General features: G+C 27.8%; 2 protein-coding genes across 3 annotated transcripts in view; one reads left to right on the top strand and one right to left on the bottom strand.

Annotated features, from left to right (window-relative positions):
* Positions 1-1,102, bottom strand: part of LOC108777226 (TNF receptor-associated factor 6) — a 5,292-nt gene extending 4,190 nt beyond the window's left edge. Inside the window, exons 1-2 of the mRNA XM_018544059.1 lie at positions 1,043-1,102; positions 382-516 (exon numbers count right to left, since the gene is read on the bottom strand). Coding sequence (XP_018399561.1) covers positions 382-516; positions 1,043-1,067 — 160 coding nt within the window. The 5' untranslated portion in view covers positions 1,068-1,102. The remainder of the gene's footprint in view (positions 1-381; positions 517-1,042) is intronic.
* Positions 1,103-4,357: 3,255 nt separating this feature from the next.
* On the top strand, positions 4,358-12,988 carry Dhx15 (DEAH-box helicase 15). 2 transcript variants are annotated; one of them, XM_018544042.1, is made up of 16 exons: positions 4,358-4,529; positions 4,832-4,936; positions 5,019-5,143; positions 5,228-5,349; positions 5,436-5,587; positions 5,713-5,959; positions 6,425-6,569; positions 7,869-8,160; positions 10,145-10,208; positions 10,351-11,045; positions 11,134-11,364; positions 11,480-11,699; positions 11,946-12,068; positions 12,140-12,330; positions 12,426-12,588; positions 12,725-12,988. In XM_018544042.1, exons 1-16 carry the CDS (start codon positions 4,416-4,418, stop codon positions 12,850-12,852), a joined length of 3,117 nt encoding a protein of 1,038 aa, XP_018399544.1. In that variant the 5' UTR covers positions 4,358-4,415; the 3' UTR covers positions 12,853-12,988. The 2 variants fall into 2 exon arrangements, with proteins under 2 accessions (XP_018399544.1, XP_018399543.1); XM_018544041.1 differs by lacking the exons at positions 4,358-4,529; positions 4,832-4,936; positions 5,019-5,143; ... (2 more) ...; positions 5,713-5,959; positions 6,425-6,569 and adding an exon at positions 7,127-7,260.
* The last annotated feature ends 3,016 nt before the right edge of the window (positions 12,989-16,004 follow it).

Below are 16,004 nucleotides of genomic sequence, written 5' to 3'. Positions count from 1 at the left end.
ATATATATATATATATATGTTTATTGAATAAATCGTATATAGAGTAACAAAAAGTTTGGTAATAAGATGAATTTTCTAAATGTATCTTTAGAAGAGAACCTGTGTGCTATTAATATTTAATAGATGTCTTAATTAAAATTAATAGAAGTCATAATTAAAGTTTTATATCCTTTATTTAGCTTGACTATTGACCAGATTTTCTTATAGATTGCTTTGCACAACACGAAGGAATTTTTTACTTTTCTTTTTATTGTGTTATTAAGTTGACGTAATATATTAAAATCGGAAAATTGTAAATTGTTTATATATTTATATATACTACATATATACACTAATTGTAATCTTAATATTATTAATTCATTAATTTTTATTTTCACCTACTAGCCTTACATACACCAGTGAGTACTGTTGTAACAGTGGCACGTGCATTCGCGACCACATCTTCCGTTGCAATCTTACAAATGGTATGCTGCGTTTCCGTAACATCGTTGCTGCTGACATTGGCCTCAATTGTCGCTAAAAATGCATTGTGTCGCAGATAAATTTGTACTTTTTAATGAACGATGGCACCAAAGAAAGTAAATGTGACTTTATAAAAAATAGATTATGTTTATAACACACGTGATTTTATAATAGAACTTCATTCTATAAATTTTTATATTTTAAAATCAGAGATTGATTTTATAAAATATTAGATGTATATCAAATATAATAGACATTTATTATTATTTATATTATTTCTATTAATTTATTTTAACATCTCAGAATAATTATTTAATAATTACTAACATACGTATTATGTATAAATTTCAGTATTTTATTTATATAATAAATATAAAAAAAAGGAAAAATAATAAACAATGCTTAATAAAAGGGTTAATTTTGTTATAATGAGAGAGAGAGAGAGAGAGAGAGAGAGAAGAGAGAGAGAGATTATGTATTTATCATCTATATATAATTCGACTTTTCAAACTATTATTATTTTATGGGGTAATTATACCAGAAATTATTAGCGCGTAATAAATAATTATTTCGTACTTACGTGTTTTCCGCAAAGATTCACTCATACCACCGCAAGCAAAATATAGTGAAACGAGACAAAACAGTAATCTAGTGTAACGTACGATACTCGACATCTCGGTTGCACGTAAACGGTACCTTGTGAATTCATCACGTTGCAGCCGAAATTATAAACAGCGGTGGCTCCCACCAGCCCTTAAAAATAGATTTTATCGTCTTCTTACGCGATGAGAATTCGTCGAAGAAAAATTACATAGATATTTGTGAGACACTTATAATAAATATAGTTGTTCTTATTGTTTGCCATATATAATGTATATAGAATTATCGATGTACTTCAAACAATATTTTCTTTTTTTATCAGTAGTATTCAAATTTTAATTTAAATAAATATTGAAATTAAATCATTAATTGTACAAACATTTTAATTTACATAATTTCGCTGATTAAATTAATTTATAATATTGTTGAAAAGATGATCAAGCAGATTTTTTCAATTTCATTATGTTTGTATTATAGCTGAATCTTTACTAGTTTTAGTTTTATTTCTAATTTTTCTTGTTTTTGTTTCTAAATGCCTAATTAAATAATTATTTTGACTACAAAAAATAAGATATAATGTACATTTGTGGAAAAAAGATTATTATTTTAAGTCATAGACGGAGCTTGATCAAATAATTAAAGTTATCTTAATAAAAGTACAATTATCATTAGATTGAAATGAATATGAATATTGATTATATTGTCAGAATAGAAGAAAATAATAGTGTAATAAATTTTTCATGCTTAAATATATATAAATATGTATAAACATACATAAACACGTATCAATATTCATAATCATATATAATTATATACGAAATATATCCATATACATGTTTATGTGTGTTTATATCATATATATATGTTTATACATGTTTATATTTGTACATATAATTCATATATGAAAATTTTTTAACATAAAGACGAGTAATCGACTTGAGAAAGTCAATTCTTTTAAATTTTAGAAAAAGAATACGCTTTTGCAAAATATTATTATAAATGAAAATAATAATTATTGGTAGCTTATCATATATGTATTTTATCAAAAGAGTCCTTGAAATCTTCAATTTATTTGTTTTCAAACCTCAGGCTGTAACAATGCGGATAATATATTGTAAGTCTTTTCAATAAGTAAAATTAACAGTTTCTAAATTTAGCATTTATAGTTGCAAATGTACATTGAGATAAGGCTCAATGTTTTTAAAAACAAATAATATAGAGAAAGAGGGCAATGAGCCAATAATATTGTTAAAATCTTTAAATTATAATGAATATATTGCGAAGAATATCACGTAATTATGGCGTTCCGTCCCAGCTTCCACTACTGGACTCATCAGTAAGGTATTGTAGTGGAAGCCTTATACCTTAGACGCCTGTTAGATCGAGAATCTATAATATATACAGATATACGTGTATCCAAGCACTTGCGAGAATTTTTGCGAATATCTATAGACCTCTGATGGCGAGTCGACGTAGTAATATTCTTCGCAATATATTTATTCAAAGTAATATATGTATTACCCTCCCCACCCCCCCTCCAAAATTTATAGTTGCGTTTCAAGACCGAAACCTTTCGGCGCGCAAATATTTAGAAGGGGGGATATTTCAGATTATTAGAATAGGGACATTTAAAAATCAGATTATTATAGAGTTGCGTTGCAAGACCGACAATTGTTCGGCGCGCAATTTAGAGGGACTACATATATTAATAGAACGTTATTTCCTACTTTGGATAAATATTGCGAAGAATATCACTACGTCGACTCGCCATCAGAGGTTTATCGATATTCGCAAATTCTCGTAAGTGCTGAGACACGCGTATATCTCTTTATATAGAATCTCGATTTAATAACTTACCAAGGTGTATATAAGGTAGGCTTCCACTACAATGCCTTACTATGATGAGTCCAGTAGTGGAAGCCGGGACGAAACACCAAAAATTACGTGATATTCTTCGCAATATATAATATTAGAATAAATTATCAGATTTAGATTTTAAATTGTAATTTGACTCTTATTCGCCCTGTTTAACGTATTAATTATTATTATATAAAAGAGTCCTTGAAATCTTCAATTTATTTTATCATGGAATAATAAAACAAATCTATGTTAAATATAACTGCATATTATATATATTTATTTTTTTTGGATTCAAAATGAAATAATTATATGATATTAAACATTTAAGATCGAAAAAAAAATTAAAAAATAAAAATTAAAAAGATTTATTATAAAAGTTAAAAATTGCTAAATCATGCGATTATTTTTTAAGCAATATTTGTGATGATATAATATTTAAACATATTCAAGTAATTTTTATAAAAATAAATAAAATGATTTAATAAAACATTTAAAAAATTTAAGAGTATGAATATTGTACATGAAAAATTTTTGTTTTTGGTTTTTTAAATATTATAAAGAAAATTCTTTATAGTTGTAAACAGAAATTGTTTTGCACTTAAAAAAATATAAGACATACTTATCGAAGAGAAAAAAGATAAAAAGATACAAAAAAGTGCACAACATAAACTTTTATTGTGTATGAAATCATAGACATAGTAGAAAAGGAGCATTGGCGCATTTTCCTATAGGAGAATGTGATGCCTACACATAACGGGAGTGAGACAGAACAGGAAGAGTACGCGTATTTTCTCTGTCTTCTCGCGCCTGCGCAAGTTCTACACTTCAGGTCAAGTTCAAAAGTATGATAGGAATATTATAGAAGTAAATTTTTTACATGTATCGCACAATAACTTAAATTGTGAAAAATTCAAATGTTCTTCATTTCCCAAAGCTGGCCCGTAATAGGAAGACCAACATACACCATATTATTGGCAAACCTAACAGCAATAAAAATTTGAATTCATTCCCGTACAACACAAAATGTTTATAAATTATCAGATGGTGTAATCTCTATATACTGAAAATATTTTATCTGGAGACAAATTTAATTATACAGAAGCAAATTATTATATTTAATTTATAATCAATTTAAATTATTGCTTTTTTATTTATTACAATGATCAACATTTTTAATGTATACTTATATGCGCGCGTATATTGAGATATAAAAATCGCAGAAAAATCATATGTCAAACAGATATATTCTTTTCTTTCTAAGGCCGGTATTTATAGTCAGTTCTTATATTCAAGACCGTCTTAAATTCAGTTTTGAAGTGTTATGAACCAATTAGACAGCTGTATTAGCATATCTTATAACGGTGCACTTTTCGGAGCAGGATTGCGAGAATCGTGAGTGTGAGAGACGATCAGCTGGACCACTCCGATTGGACGATCCGACGACTCCGACTGCTTTTTTTCTTCCGGCTGAATTCGCACCAATTTTCTGAAAAATGGGTGAAAATGTACAGGGAACGTTCGTATCTGAGAAAGTTTCTAAAATAAGGTGGCAGTCTGGAAATTTTGCTGAAGCAAAGAATTTTTTAACTGGCAGTTGGGATAACCCTGTAAGATTTCTGATATATCTAACCTATAAATTTGTGTATTCTAGATAAATGTACGTTTATATATATAATTACTTTTGCGTACATAAAAAAATCTTGTATATTTATATACATTATATATATATATATCATGTACAGATATATGTATTATATTTATATATATTTCTTAATAATAGAAATTAACAATTTGTAATAATTTATTATACATATATATATTTCTCAATAATAGAAACTGACAATTTATAATATAATGGTATAAATCCAAATAATCCAAAATTTAATCTTGTCAAATTTCTCTTATACAGGTAAATAAGATAACGTATTGGACATTCAAAACGAATTATGATGAGGAACCATATCCTGCAGTTCTGTCATCATATTCATTCCTTGGTGATGTAACTGAATTGAAGGTATAATAGCCCATTCCTTTTTGATAAAATTAATAATTTTTATTTTATATATAAAAAATTAATAGAATTTGGATTTTTTTAGTTTATCAGCAAAGATTTCTTTGTTGCTGCTTCATCTTTAGGCTCAATAAGGTTATTACAAATTGATGAGGATACCTGTACTGAATTTAAGGAACATATGGCATGGGAGTTCATACATAATTTTAAGTAAGTAAACTATTAAAATAATTATACTAAATTTTTAAATAAAACTATTAAGTTTATTATATTATCAATAATATATTTTTATAGAACAACGGATTATGCCTCTTGCACTGCGTTGTCCAATTTTGAACAAGATATAGCTTCAGTGGGAGAAGACGGAAAGCTTAATCTTCTCACAGCTGCAGAGAAGAAACCAGTTAGAACTATTGGTAAGTGCTACTTATTTTATAAGTGTAATGCATAATCTGATTATTGTATTTAAATATTTATTATCCTTTAATTAAATTATTTTCAGAAAATGCTGATAGCTGTTCTATATATTGCGTTGATTTTTTAAAACACAATGAAGTGCTTACAGGAAATTCAAGAGGGCACATGAAAGTTTGGGATTTGAGAAATGATCGGGATGTGCCTGCAACTACTTTTATGCTCTCTGATCAAGTTAAAGTAGGTTTTTTTAAAAATACTTTTTACTATATTTTCAATATAATATGAGTATATAAACCTTTAATCTTTTTAATCAAGTCTTATACAATCTTATAAGTTTTATAAAGTAACAAATGATTTTACAGACAGCAGTTACAAGTATTACTCATCATCCTACGCAAAGACATATTGTGGTTGCTGGTGGAGACGACGGCAGTTTAACTGTGTGGGATTTAAGGCAGAACACTTATCCAATGTCACAACTCAATGCGCACACCAAAGCCGTTAGTGAGATACTATTCCACCAAGACAGACCTGACAATCTTTTCACTTGTTCTGTCAGTGGAGAATTGTGGCATTGGAATAACACACAAAGTTCAAAATTGAAACTCGGTAAGTAACTTGAAAATGATTAGATATTAATTAACAGAATGGATACTGTGTATTCTAAAAGATTTTAAAAGGAAATTCTGTACATAAATTCAAGATGAAAATTTAATCTTGAATGATTATAGGAGTTGTTTTGGTGAAATTTTAAATCTAAATTTTATAAGCACGCATTACAGAAAGCTACATGAATATTATTTGCCCTTTTTTTAATATTCATTTAATAGTTTAGGAATATTGTTTTATAAGGAAATTTCATTAAAAAAATATGAATGGTTTTTTAAATCTTTGGAAAAAACAAAATTTTTTCTTAAATTTTGATACTCTGTATATTTGAAAGATGAAACTAAGCTGTTTCAGATGTATAATTATATGAAGTTTTTATTTCAAATTTGAGGAATGCCTTAAAATATTTCTACCTGGTATTTCCAACATAATGAAAATTATGTTGATCTTAATATTCTGTTTTAGATTCTGCAGACACGCATTGGTTGAATACAATTAGTACAAATGGAAAAGTCAACGTGACTTCGCTATGTGCTGCTATGCACAAACCGATAAACAGTATTGATGTCAACAGATCGACGCTGCTTTTTGGATGTGACAATGAAGCTATGTATATTGTAAGAAATGTACTTATTTAATAGTAAATGTGTGTATATATACTATTTTTTATATCTCTATTATACTTGAAATAAACTTGAAATTGCCATCTTTCTAATTTATTAGCATTGCTTATTTTTCCAAAAGTTTTATATATATTTATGTATGTCACTCATCTATATTGTGTGTAAAATTTATTAAAGCGCTATGAATTCTTATTTATTTCAGTTACATATATATATAATGTTTATATATATGTGCGTGCGTGCGTGCATGTACATAAATATTTTAATAACAATTATTAAAAATGTTAGATTAATTTATAAGACAATTGTCTAGTTACGCGCGCGTTTTATAATTTATAATAAGTTTTATATATTGGTTGTGGAAAAATTCTATTTTTCAATCCCTTTTTTTATATATATTGTAAAAAAACTATTTTTTTCCTTCTCTCCTACTTTATCTCTAGCTCACTCGATAATTACCGTCAGCTCCATCTGCTGTCGATTGTCGCCATCACAAAGGCAAAAGCTCTAGTCCCAAGCCCAAGTCGCTGCTGGCGCTTGCTTGCCATCTTGATTGACGCCTCGTCTAAAATTTCGTAAACAGTTTTGGATTTTGTTTGACCGCGCTTGGAGCGACGGGAACGCTATGTCGAAGCGCAGGATTGAGGTCATGGATCCGTACGTCAAAAGGAAAGCCGCGTAAGTGTACCAACATGTTCCCATTTTGCAGACGTTGCGCGACAACGGATAGTATATAGTAGTCCCTTTTTGCCATGTGCAATGTCGCGGCATTATATCAAACGCGTGCTGAAGTGCTTATCACACAATGTCGTTTGCGTGATAATGTCCGCGATCTGGCACGTGCGCGTGATTCTTTGTCGGCGTCTACAGACGATCAACCTTGAATGTGACGGGTCTCTATTACTTCGGCAGCTCTCACTTCCGGCGACAGAGAAAACTCGTAGCTATTTTCTGTAACGGTTCTTGTCTGACCTATTTTGCATTTGCAGTAAAAAATAAAACTAGTTTTAATAATCGCTTTTTATTAGCAAATATAGCATGTATCACAGACGGTTTTTTGCACGCATTATCGTAATTTTCTTGAACTTGCAGGTGTGTCGATGTCTACATTAGCAATTATTATCATTTTTACTTGCAGTTTTTTTATTTTGAAGACACTTATTTTTATTTTATTTATTTATTTGTTATAATTTACTTCTAATGTATTTCAGTGTTTTGTTATTTAATTGCTCGCTAAGTAATCAGATCATTAAAATTAAAAATGATACATCATGATCATTTTACAGAGACAGTAATGTTTCCAACAATGTAACAACCCCAGGGACAACGGCAGCAAAAAGCCAAGTACAGTTCAATCCATATACTATGCTGCCATACACGCCGAGATACTATGAACTTTACAAGAAAAGGATAACTTTACCTGTGTTTGAGTATCGTACTGATTTTATGAGACTGTTGTCCCAGCATCAATGCATTGTTCTTGTTGGAGAGACAGGCTCTGGCAAAACTACACAGATACCACAATGGTGCGTGGAGTATTCAAGAAGTATTGGATCCAAAGGAGTTGCCTGTACACAGGTAAGAGCTTTATAATTTAAATAATAATTAGAGAATTATTTAAATAATAATTATTAGTAATAAACTTTCTCAATAATTAATTATCCATTATTAAAAAAAAGATAATTGGACATAAATAATATATTAAATATATCTCCAATTATAGTTTACTTTTAATAATCCTCCCAACTAAATATAAATTAATTTCTTCACCAAAAAAATTTACTTAATAAATAAAATTATATAAATTTAGAATCTTCTCGTCCCATAATAACATTAAAAAATTTTTATTTAACTACTAAATTCAATCATTTAATTTAAGGCAGTTAAAATCTCATTTCTACTTTCATACAAGTTTTCAATTAAAAAACAATTTATTATGCTATCTTTGTACAATTACTATATGGTAGCTATTTATTATAATTATAATTTATCATTGAATAATCCATCTTTTGTTTATATTTAAAAAATCATGTTTTTATTAAACAGTTGCATTTTTTTAAATTTGCCTAATTCCTAAAATTAATTAAAAAAATTTTTTCTATTTCTTTTAAAAATCTTTTTTACTTATTTTATCATTGTTTTTATTCTTACTAATATTAAATTACATTTTTCTAAAAAATTTAATTTTTTTCCTACAAAATTATTTTTCTACGTCCCCTATTTTCATTATCTTTATTTATTATAAATTAATTTTTTTTATGAAACTATAATTCTATTCATATTACTAAATTATCATTTTCTTATCATTCTAACTTCATCATCTTATATTTTAACTCAAATTATAGATTATTCTATAATTACTTTAAATCACAATATACTATTTAAAAAATTTAATTTATCTTTAAATTTAAGTATAAAATGTATTTAACTTAAATTTGAAGATAAATTAAATTTACATTTAAAAAACTATATCTTTAAAATTGACTAAAATATATTTACTAATAAATTTTTATATATTGATAATTCTACATTAATTACCATAATCATCCTTTGTTAAACTTTTAAATTTGAAAAATTTGATTTTTTAAATTTTATATTTAAACAAATCCTAATACAAAAGGTACAATTAATTAAATTTACTTTTTTAAATTTTCAATCTTTTCACCTACACATTACATTTTCCTTATCGTTTTTTATAATTTACTAAATCTAATATAAAACTATTGAATATTATTATATTTTGAATATTGAATATTACTAATATAAAACCTTAATAATCTCCTATATATCTTTATTTAACTTAAATTACTTAAATTTTTATCTAAAAAATTAAATATACGATAACAATATAATTCTTTAATATTATAAAACTCTATCTTCTACTATGCTTTTCTTTCTTTCTTATATATATATATATATATATTTTATTTAAATATAATATATATTCCTATACATTTATTTTGTTACTTCTTTTAACTATTAATTTATGAAAATGATAGGCAATTTGTATATATCTTATTTCTTTATTTCAATCTATATAATTTTATAAATTTACTATTAAATCCTATTTATTTATTATATTAAAATAATATTTATAATCTCTATTTGAGTGTAATTTATTCAAACTTATATGATAACTCTACATTTTGATTCGAATTTAAATTATTTCCAATTTATTAATTATTCCATTTTATAAAATAATTTTAAAACAATATATAAAAATTTATTAAGATTCTTCTTTCGTGGATTATAATTTTTATTTAACAAATTTCTCTTACTATTTAAAATATCGCCAAAAATTATTTAAATTTAATATTTTAACATTTACTCTTTCATTATTTATACTATTTTTAAAATAATAAGGTATCTAATTTTAATTTCTAAAATATTAACATTTTCTATATCTTTCTAATTTTAACATTAATTAAATATATTTGAATTTTTTACGTATTTCATCATACAAAAAAATTTTTATTTAATTTTTTCTCCCTTTAAACTATTTAAAAATAATTACTTAGTAATTGAAATAATTTATTTATAATCTTTTTTATTAATTATAAAGCCCAGAAGAGTAGCTGCAATGAGTGTTGCTCAAAGAGTTTCAGAAGAGATGGATGTTGCCTTAGGTATGCTTTTACATATTATATAGAAAAATTCTAAAAAGAATTTTGTAAAAGAAATACTGTGTAAACAATATCTTAATGTTGTCAGAAATAGTGCTGTGACAGGAATAATAAATTAAAAAAATTGACATAACTTTTTCAACAGGTCAAGAAGTAGGATACAGCATCCGTTTTGAAGATTGTAGTTCGCCGAGGACTGTGTTGAAGTACATGACCGATGGTATGTTGCTTCGGGAAGGTATGTCTGATCCCATGTTGGACGCCTATCAAGTGATACTGCTGGATGAAGCTCATGAAAGAACTTTAGCTACTGACTTGCTGATGGGTGTTTTGAAAGAAGTGATCAAGCAGAGACCAGATTTGAAACTTGTGATTATGAGTGCTACTTTGGACGCTGGAAAGTTTCAGCAATATTTTGACAATGCTCCACTTATGAATGTGCCTGGTAGAACGCATCCAGTCGAGATATTTTATACACCTGAGCCGGAGAGGGACTACTTGGAAGCAGCAATAAGAACTGTTATTCAGATACAGATGTGTGAAGAAATTCCTGGTGATCTTTTGCTATTTTTAACCGGTCAAGAAGAAATTGAAGAAGCTTGCAAAAGAATAAAAAGAGAAATGGACAACTTGGGACCTGAAGTTGGTGAATTAAAATGCATACCATTGTACTCAACACTGCCGCCGAATCTTCAACAGAGAATATTTGAACCTGCTCCGCCTACCAAAACTAACGGTGCTATTGGTCGCAAAGTCGTCGTTTCGACCAATATTGCAGAGACATCATTGACTATCGATGGAGTTGTCTTTGTTATAGATCCTGGTTTTGCCAAGCAAAAAGTAAATACTTTAATTAATACGAATCAATAATCTTAGAACTTTTATTATCATGAACCTGTTACTAATTTTTAATACTTTTTATTAATAGGTATACAATCCTAGGATTCGTGTTGAATCTCTTTTGGTGTCGCCTATTAGTAAGGCTTCGGCACAACAGAGAGCCGGTCGTGCTGGTAGAACAAGGCCTGGAAAATGTTTCAGATTATATACGGAAAAGGCGTACAAAAATGAGATGCAAGATAATACCTATCCTGAGATTTTGCGTTCTAATCTTGGAAGCGTTGTATTGCAATTGAAGAAACTTGGCATCGATGATTTGGTACACATTTATCATAATTTAATATTATTAAAATAATAATTGTTTATTTTTGCTTTTGAGTACTATCACATTGTATTATATAAATAATGATTTTATCATATATATTATGCAATAGGTACATTTTGATTTTATGGATCCACCTGCGCCCGAAACTCTGATGAGAGCTTTAGAACTTTTGAATTATCTAGCAGCTCTGGATGATGATGGAAACTTAACAGATCTTGGCGCAGTAATGGCGGAATTTCCATTGGATCCCCAATTAGCAAAGATGCTTATAGCTTCTTGCAATCATAATTGCAGTAATGAGATACTCAGCATTACTGCTATGCTTTCAGGTAACGTATTGAGGTTTGCTACATGCAATAATATCATTTAATGATTTATCAATACTTTACCAAAACAATTTAATAATGGCTTTTATTTTCTATTTTTATATTGTATATATATTATTATTTATGTATTATATAATAATAAATTATATTATATAATATAAAATAAAATTTAAGAGTTCTAAAAGTAAAATAATAGAATCAGAATTGTGGTAAGTTAACATGGTATATTGATGATTGACATGGTATTAGTCCCACAGTGCTTTGTGAGGCCGAATGAATCGAAAAAAGCCGCAGATGATGCAAAAATGAAATTTGCACACATCGATGGTGATCATCTAACACTATTGAATGTATATCATTCTTTTAAACAACGTAAGTGCTTACTTATTATTTTTGTCATGAAATATATTTCGATAACTTTATCAATGACGAATTGTTTACAGATATGGACGATGTTCAATGGTGTTACGATAATTATGTAAATTATCGATCATTAAAGAGCGGAGATAACGTAAGACAACAGTTAAGCAGAATAATGGATAGATTTGTATTAAAACGTACTTCGACGGACTTTAATTCAAAAGATTATTACATTAACATTAGGAAAGCTCTTGTTAACGGTTTCTTCATGCAGGTAACATAAATATCGATTTACATTGCAATAAGTGTCTCTATATCTGTGCAATTATGCTTTTTTTAAATTAAATTTTGATTTTATTATTTAAACAGGTAGCGCATTTAGAAAGAACGGGACATTACCTGACTATCAAAGATAATCAGGTAGTACAACTTCATCCGAGCAGTTGTCTCGATCACAAACCAGAATGGGTTATTTATAATGAATTTGTGCTTACTACTAAAAATTATATCAGAACAGTTACTGATATTAAACGTAAGTTTTTCTCGTATTTTATTATAATTAGCAGATATTTTTTGTAGTGTATTATTTTTTTTTATCAATTTATTATAATTAATAGCTTCTGTAAATTTTTCTTTATTGAGATTTTATATATACATTTTTTTTACAGCTGATTGGTTACTCATGATAGCACCACAATATTACGACCTACAAAATTTTCCACAATGTGAAGCAAAAAGACAACTCGAGCTCACTCAAGCGAAATTAGATTCAAAACAGTATCAGGAAGGCTTCTAACCTCTATATACTTTAGACGTGTTTGGAAATCGCAAGAAATGGTTGAGATTGCTCAGTCAAAATCTGTTTTTATCATGGCGAATTTCAGCACACGATTTGTCTATTGAAGCCACATCACATACAATACATTGTGAGACACATGAAAAGAATCACTTTCTGTCCTTAATCCAAAAGGCACAGAACATTAAGATTAAGATATTTAGATTTTTGTATAAGTCAATTACTGGCTTGTACGATGTAAAAATTGAATCTTTGAAAGTTTAATTTAAATTTTCGATATTTATAAGTCAAAAGATAGAAAAGAAATGAACAATTCATTAACTTGAGACACCGTAACAAAACATAGTTAATCGATAAGAGGGTTATTTATGTACATTTAAGACACAAGATTTTAGTCTCTAAGTAATTTTAACAGTAGCGCTCATTAATCGACGTCTACATTCGAACGTATTCGGATTGTCACTAGATTATAATAGATTAATTTTTGTATTAAATGTTGACCGTATAACATGAGGAAGGTATAAAGTGGCCACTATAGAGAGATATTTTAGCATTCTAAAAGATATTAGGGAGTTTTTACAATACCGTTTATCCCAGATACGATGAATGTTAAAGTCACGTTATCTTTTTCTTAATTAGGTGTGAAGAAAAAGATAACGTGATTTTAGCATTCACTGTATCTGGGATAAACGGTATTGCAAAAATTCTCTATTAAGGAGTAAGTAATTCTCCTTTATTTTATATTAATTCAAGACGAAAAACTTTATGTGATCATGGCTGCATTGTAATTAGTGCTCACAGTACTAATGAGCGTCATTTGCTCTTGTTTAACATTTGATAAACATCAAGGATGAAATGATTCCACGAACGTTTCTAAAAAACAAAAATATCTCAAATCGAATATAAGACGCTTTCTGCGTCTAAAAGACGATTTAAAGATCTCTTATATCACAATTTTAGACTTTATATTGTGAGTGTTAAATGGAATACAGTTCTTATGTCCGAAATAGCTTATATCCGCGTATTCATAATCAATGGCTTTTTTCTGTAACTCTTAACGATAATGTCGAGATATCATTATGTGTCGTTGCGCAGTTTTTTTTATCATATAAAATATCTGCGCAACGACACTGTAACGATATAGACATTAAGACTTCCTTAAATTTATCTTTAGATACTCAATAACCAATGAAATAATTCATAGAGCATCTGAAGATAAATTATGGGAGCCTTGAATGTAAGGTCAAAAGTAGAGAACGTCAAAGTTGAAAAAAAAACTAAACTTTTTCTAAAACTATTCAAGTTATTTTGATAAAATTCTGTTTGTCTTTAGGACTATACATTAGTTTTTCAATCAGAGACGAACCCAAAGATAAGCATGTATCTTTGAAACTAGCCGTTTTAGGCTGGGTCCACAACCTCGTTTTAAGAGGCCCTAAGCCATAAAGCCGTAAGAAATTGACCAACCATAGTTGAATGCGAGAAAAATAATCGACTGTGATTGGTCAATTTCTTACGGCTTTACGGTTTAGGGCCTCTTAAAGTGAGGTTGTGGACCCAGACTTAGATGTTTTGAAGTTTTCGTCTTGAATTAATATGAGAAATCATATTAAATCTTTTAGAATACTTAAGGACCACCCTATATATAGAAAAAAAACATAATCGTTTCGTACTTGCCTAAAGATAATTAAAAGAAAACATTTCTTCTATTAATAGTAGCTTGTCGCCCTTCTTGCTATGATTTTTTTCGTGTTCTATGCATCGTATTCTATGCTTTTTCACAAATTTAGAATATGTTGCAGTGTGTCATTTTTAAATATAAATAGCAAGAATGCTACAGATATAAACTTTTTATTAAAGAAATAGAAAAAATTAAAAAAAATATTTCTAGATATGTCCCCTATGTCTGAAAGAATCAAATTAATGAAGAAAAAAATATTTATGATATATTAATATAATAAAAGTCGTAAGCACACACAACACACACGATATACACATACATATACACAGACACAGTGGCCAGTTTATGGAAAAGCTACATTCAGTGTAATAAAGCATCTTTATTAGCACCTGAAAAAAAACTGAATTTGCGTATCCTATGTTTATTGTTTAACATTGATATTCTACACATATTAACAATAAATATATGGATTTTTTAAAGGAAAGAAAACATCAAATGATTCTGTCTCGAATGTTCAATGAATTATTTCGCAATTGTGTTACAGTCAAGCAACTGTTTCTTTTTTTTTGTTATAACTTGAATATAATAAGATATTTTTTTTCCATTTTGTAAATAAATTTGCGAGAAAAAAAAGATCTTTATTTGAAAATGTGAAATTAGTTATAACAAATAATATTTTATTGCGTTATATGTTTCATTCCAATAAACTTGAAGCTTTTATCCTAATACTAATACTTATTTTTATGTATCTTATATCTAGTCAAAGATTAATATGTATTATTTTACTATCTGTAATATGTATTATTTTATAATCTGATTTTAATAATTCTCTCTTTGTACAGAGAAAAAATTTAATTAACTTTATATGTATGTATATAGTTAACGTTATTTTATTATTTATACATATAATCACGGGTCTAACATTTTTTATTTCGGTACGCACTGATGTTGCAAATTGTCATCTACAGACCTGCACAAATGAATAATGAACTCGCTTTTTATAATATTGCATCCCGAAACTCGCCGAAAAAAATTTTCCTGTTTACTATCCGTGAGTTTACAATTTTTTCGCAACATTTAATTTTTCTATACATTTCCCATGTATTTCATAATTTTTAATCTGCTACATGGAAGGAATTTATAAAATTAAAATCGTGAGCGGTTTTAACCAAATTTTAATTAACTTAAGGTGATGCTGGAGGTCCTGTTTTATCATTACTTAGTCACTCGTTTCTCTTAATTGCATTTACGGATGGAAAAATCCTTCTGTATAATTAAAGTATCGACAACAATGAATTGCGCTAGCTACATTTCAATACGAAAAACGGAAGAAAATTAAAAACTTACAGTTTCGTTATCGGCTTCTGCAGTTGACTTGACACATATATTATGTGAGAAGCCGATAACGAAACTGTAAATTTTTTTTCCGTTTTTCGTATTGAAATGTAGCTAGCGCAATTCATTGTTATCG

Source organism: Cyphomyrmex costatus, unplaced genomic scaffold (assembly GCF_001594065.2).
Source record: "Cyphomyrmex costatus isolate MS0001 unplaced genomic scaffold, Ccosl1.0 scaffold415, whole genome shotgun sequence".
NCBI lineage: Eukaryota > Metazoa > Arthropoda > Insecta > Hymenoptera > Formicidae > Cyphomyrmex > Cyphomyrmex costatus.
This window is presented reverse-complemented; position numbering and strand designations above follow the sequence as displayed.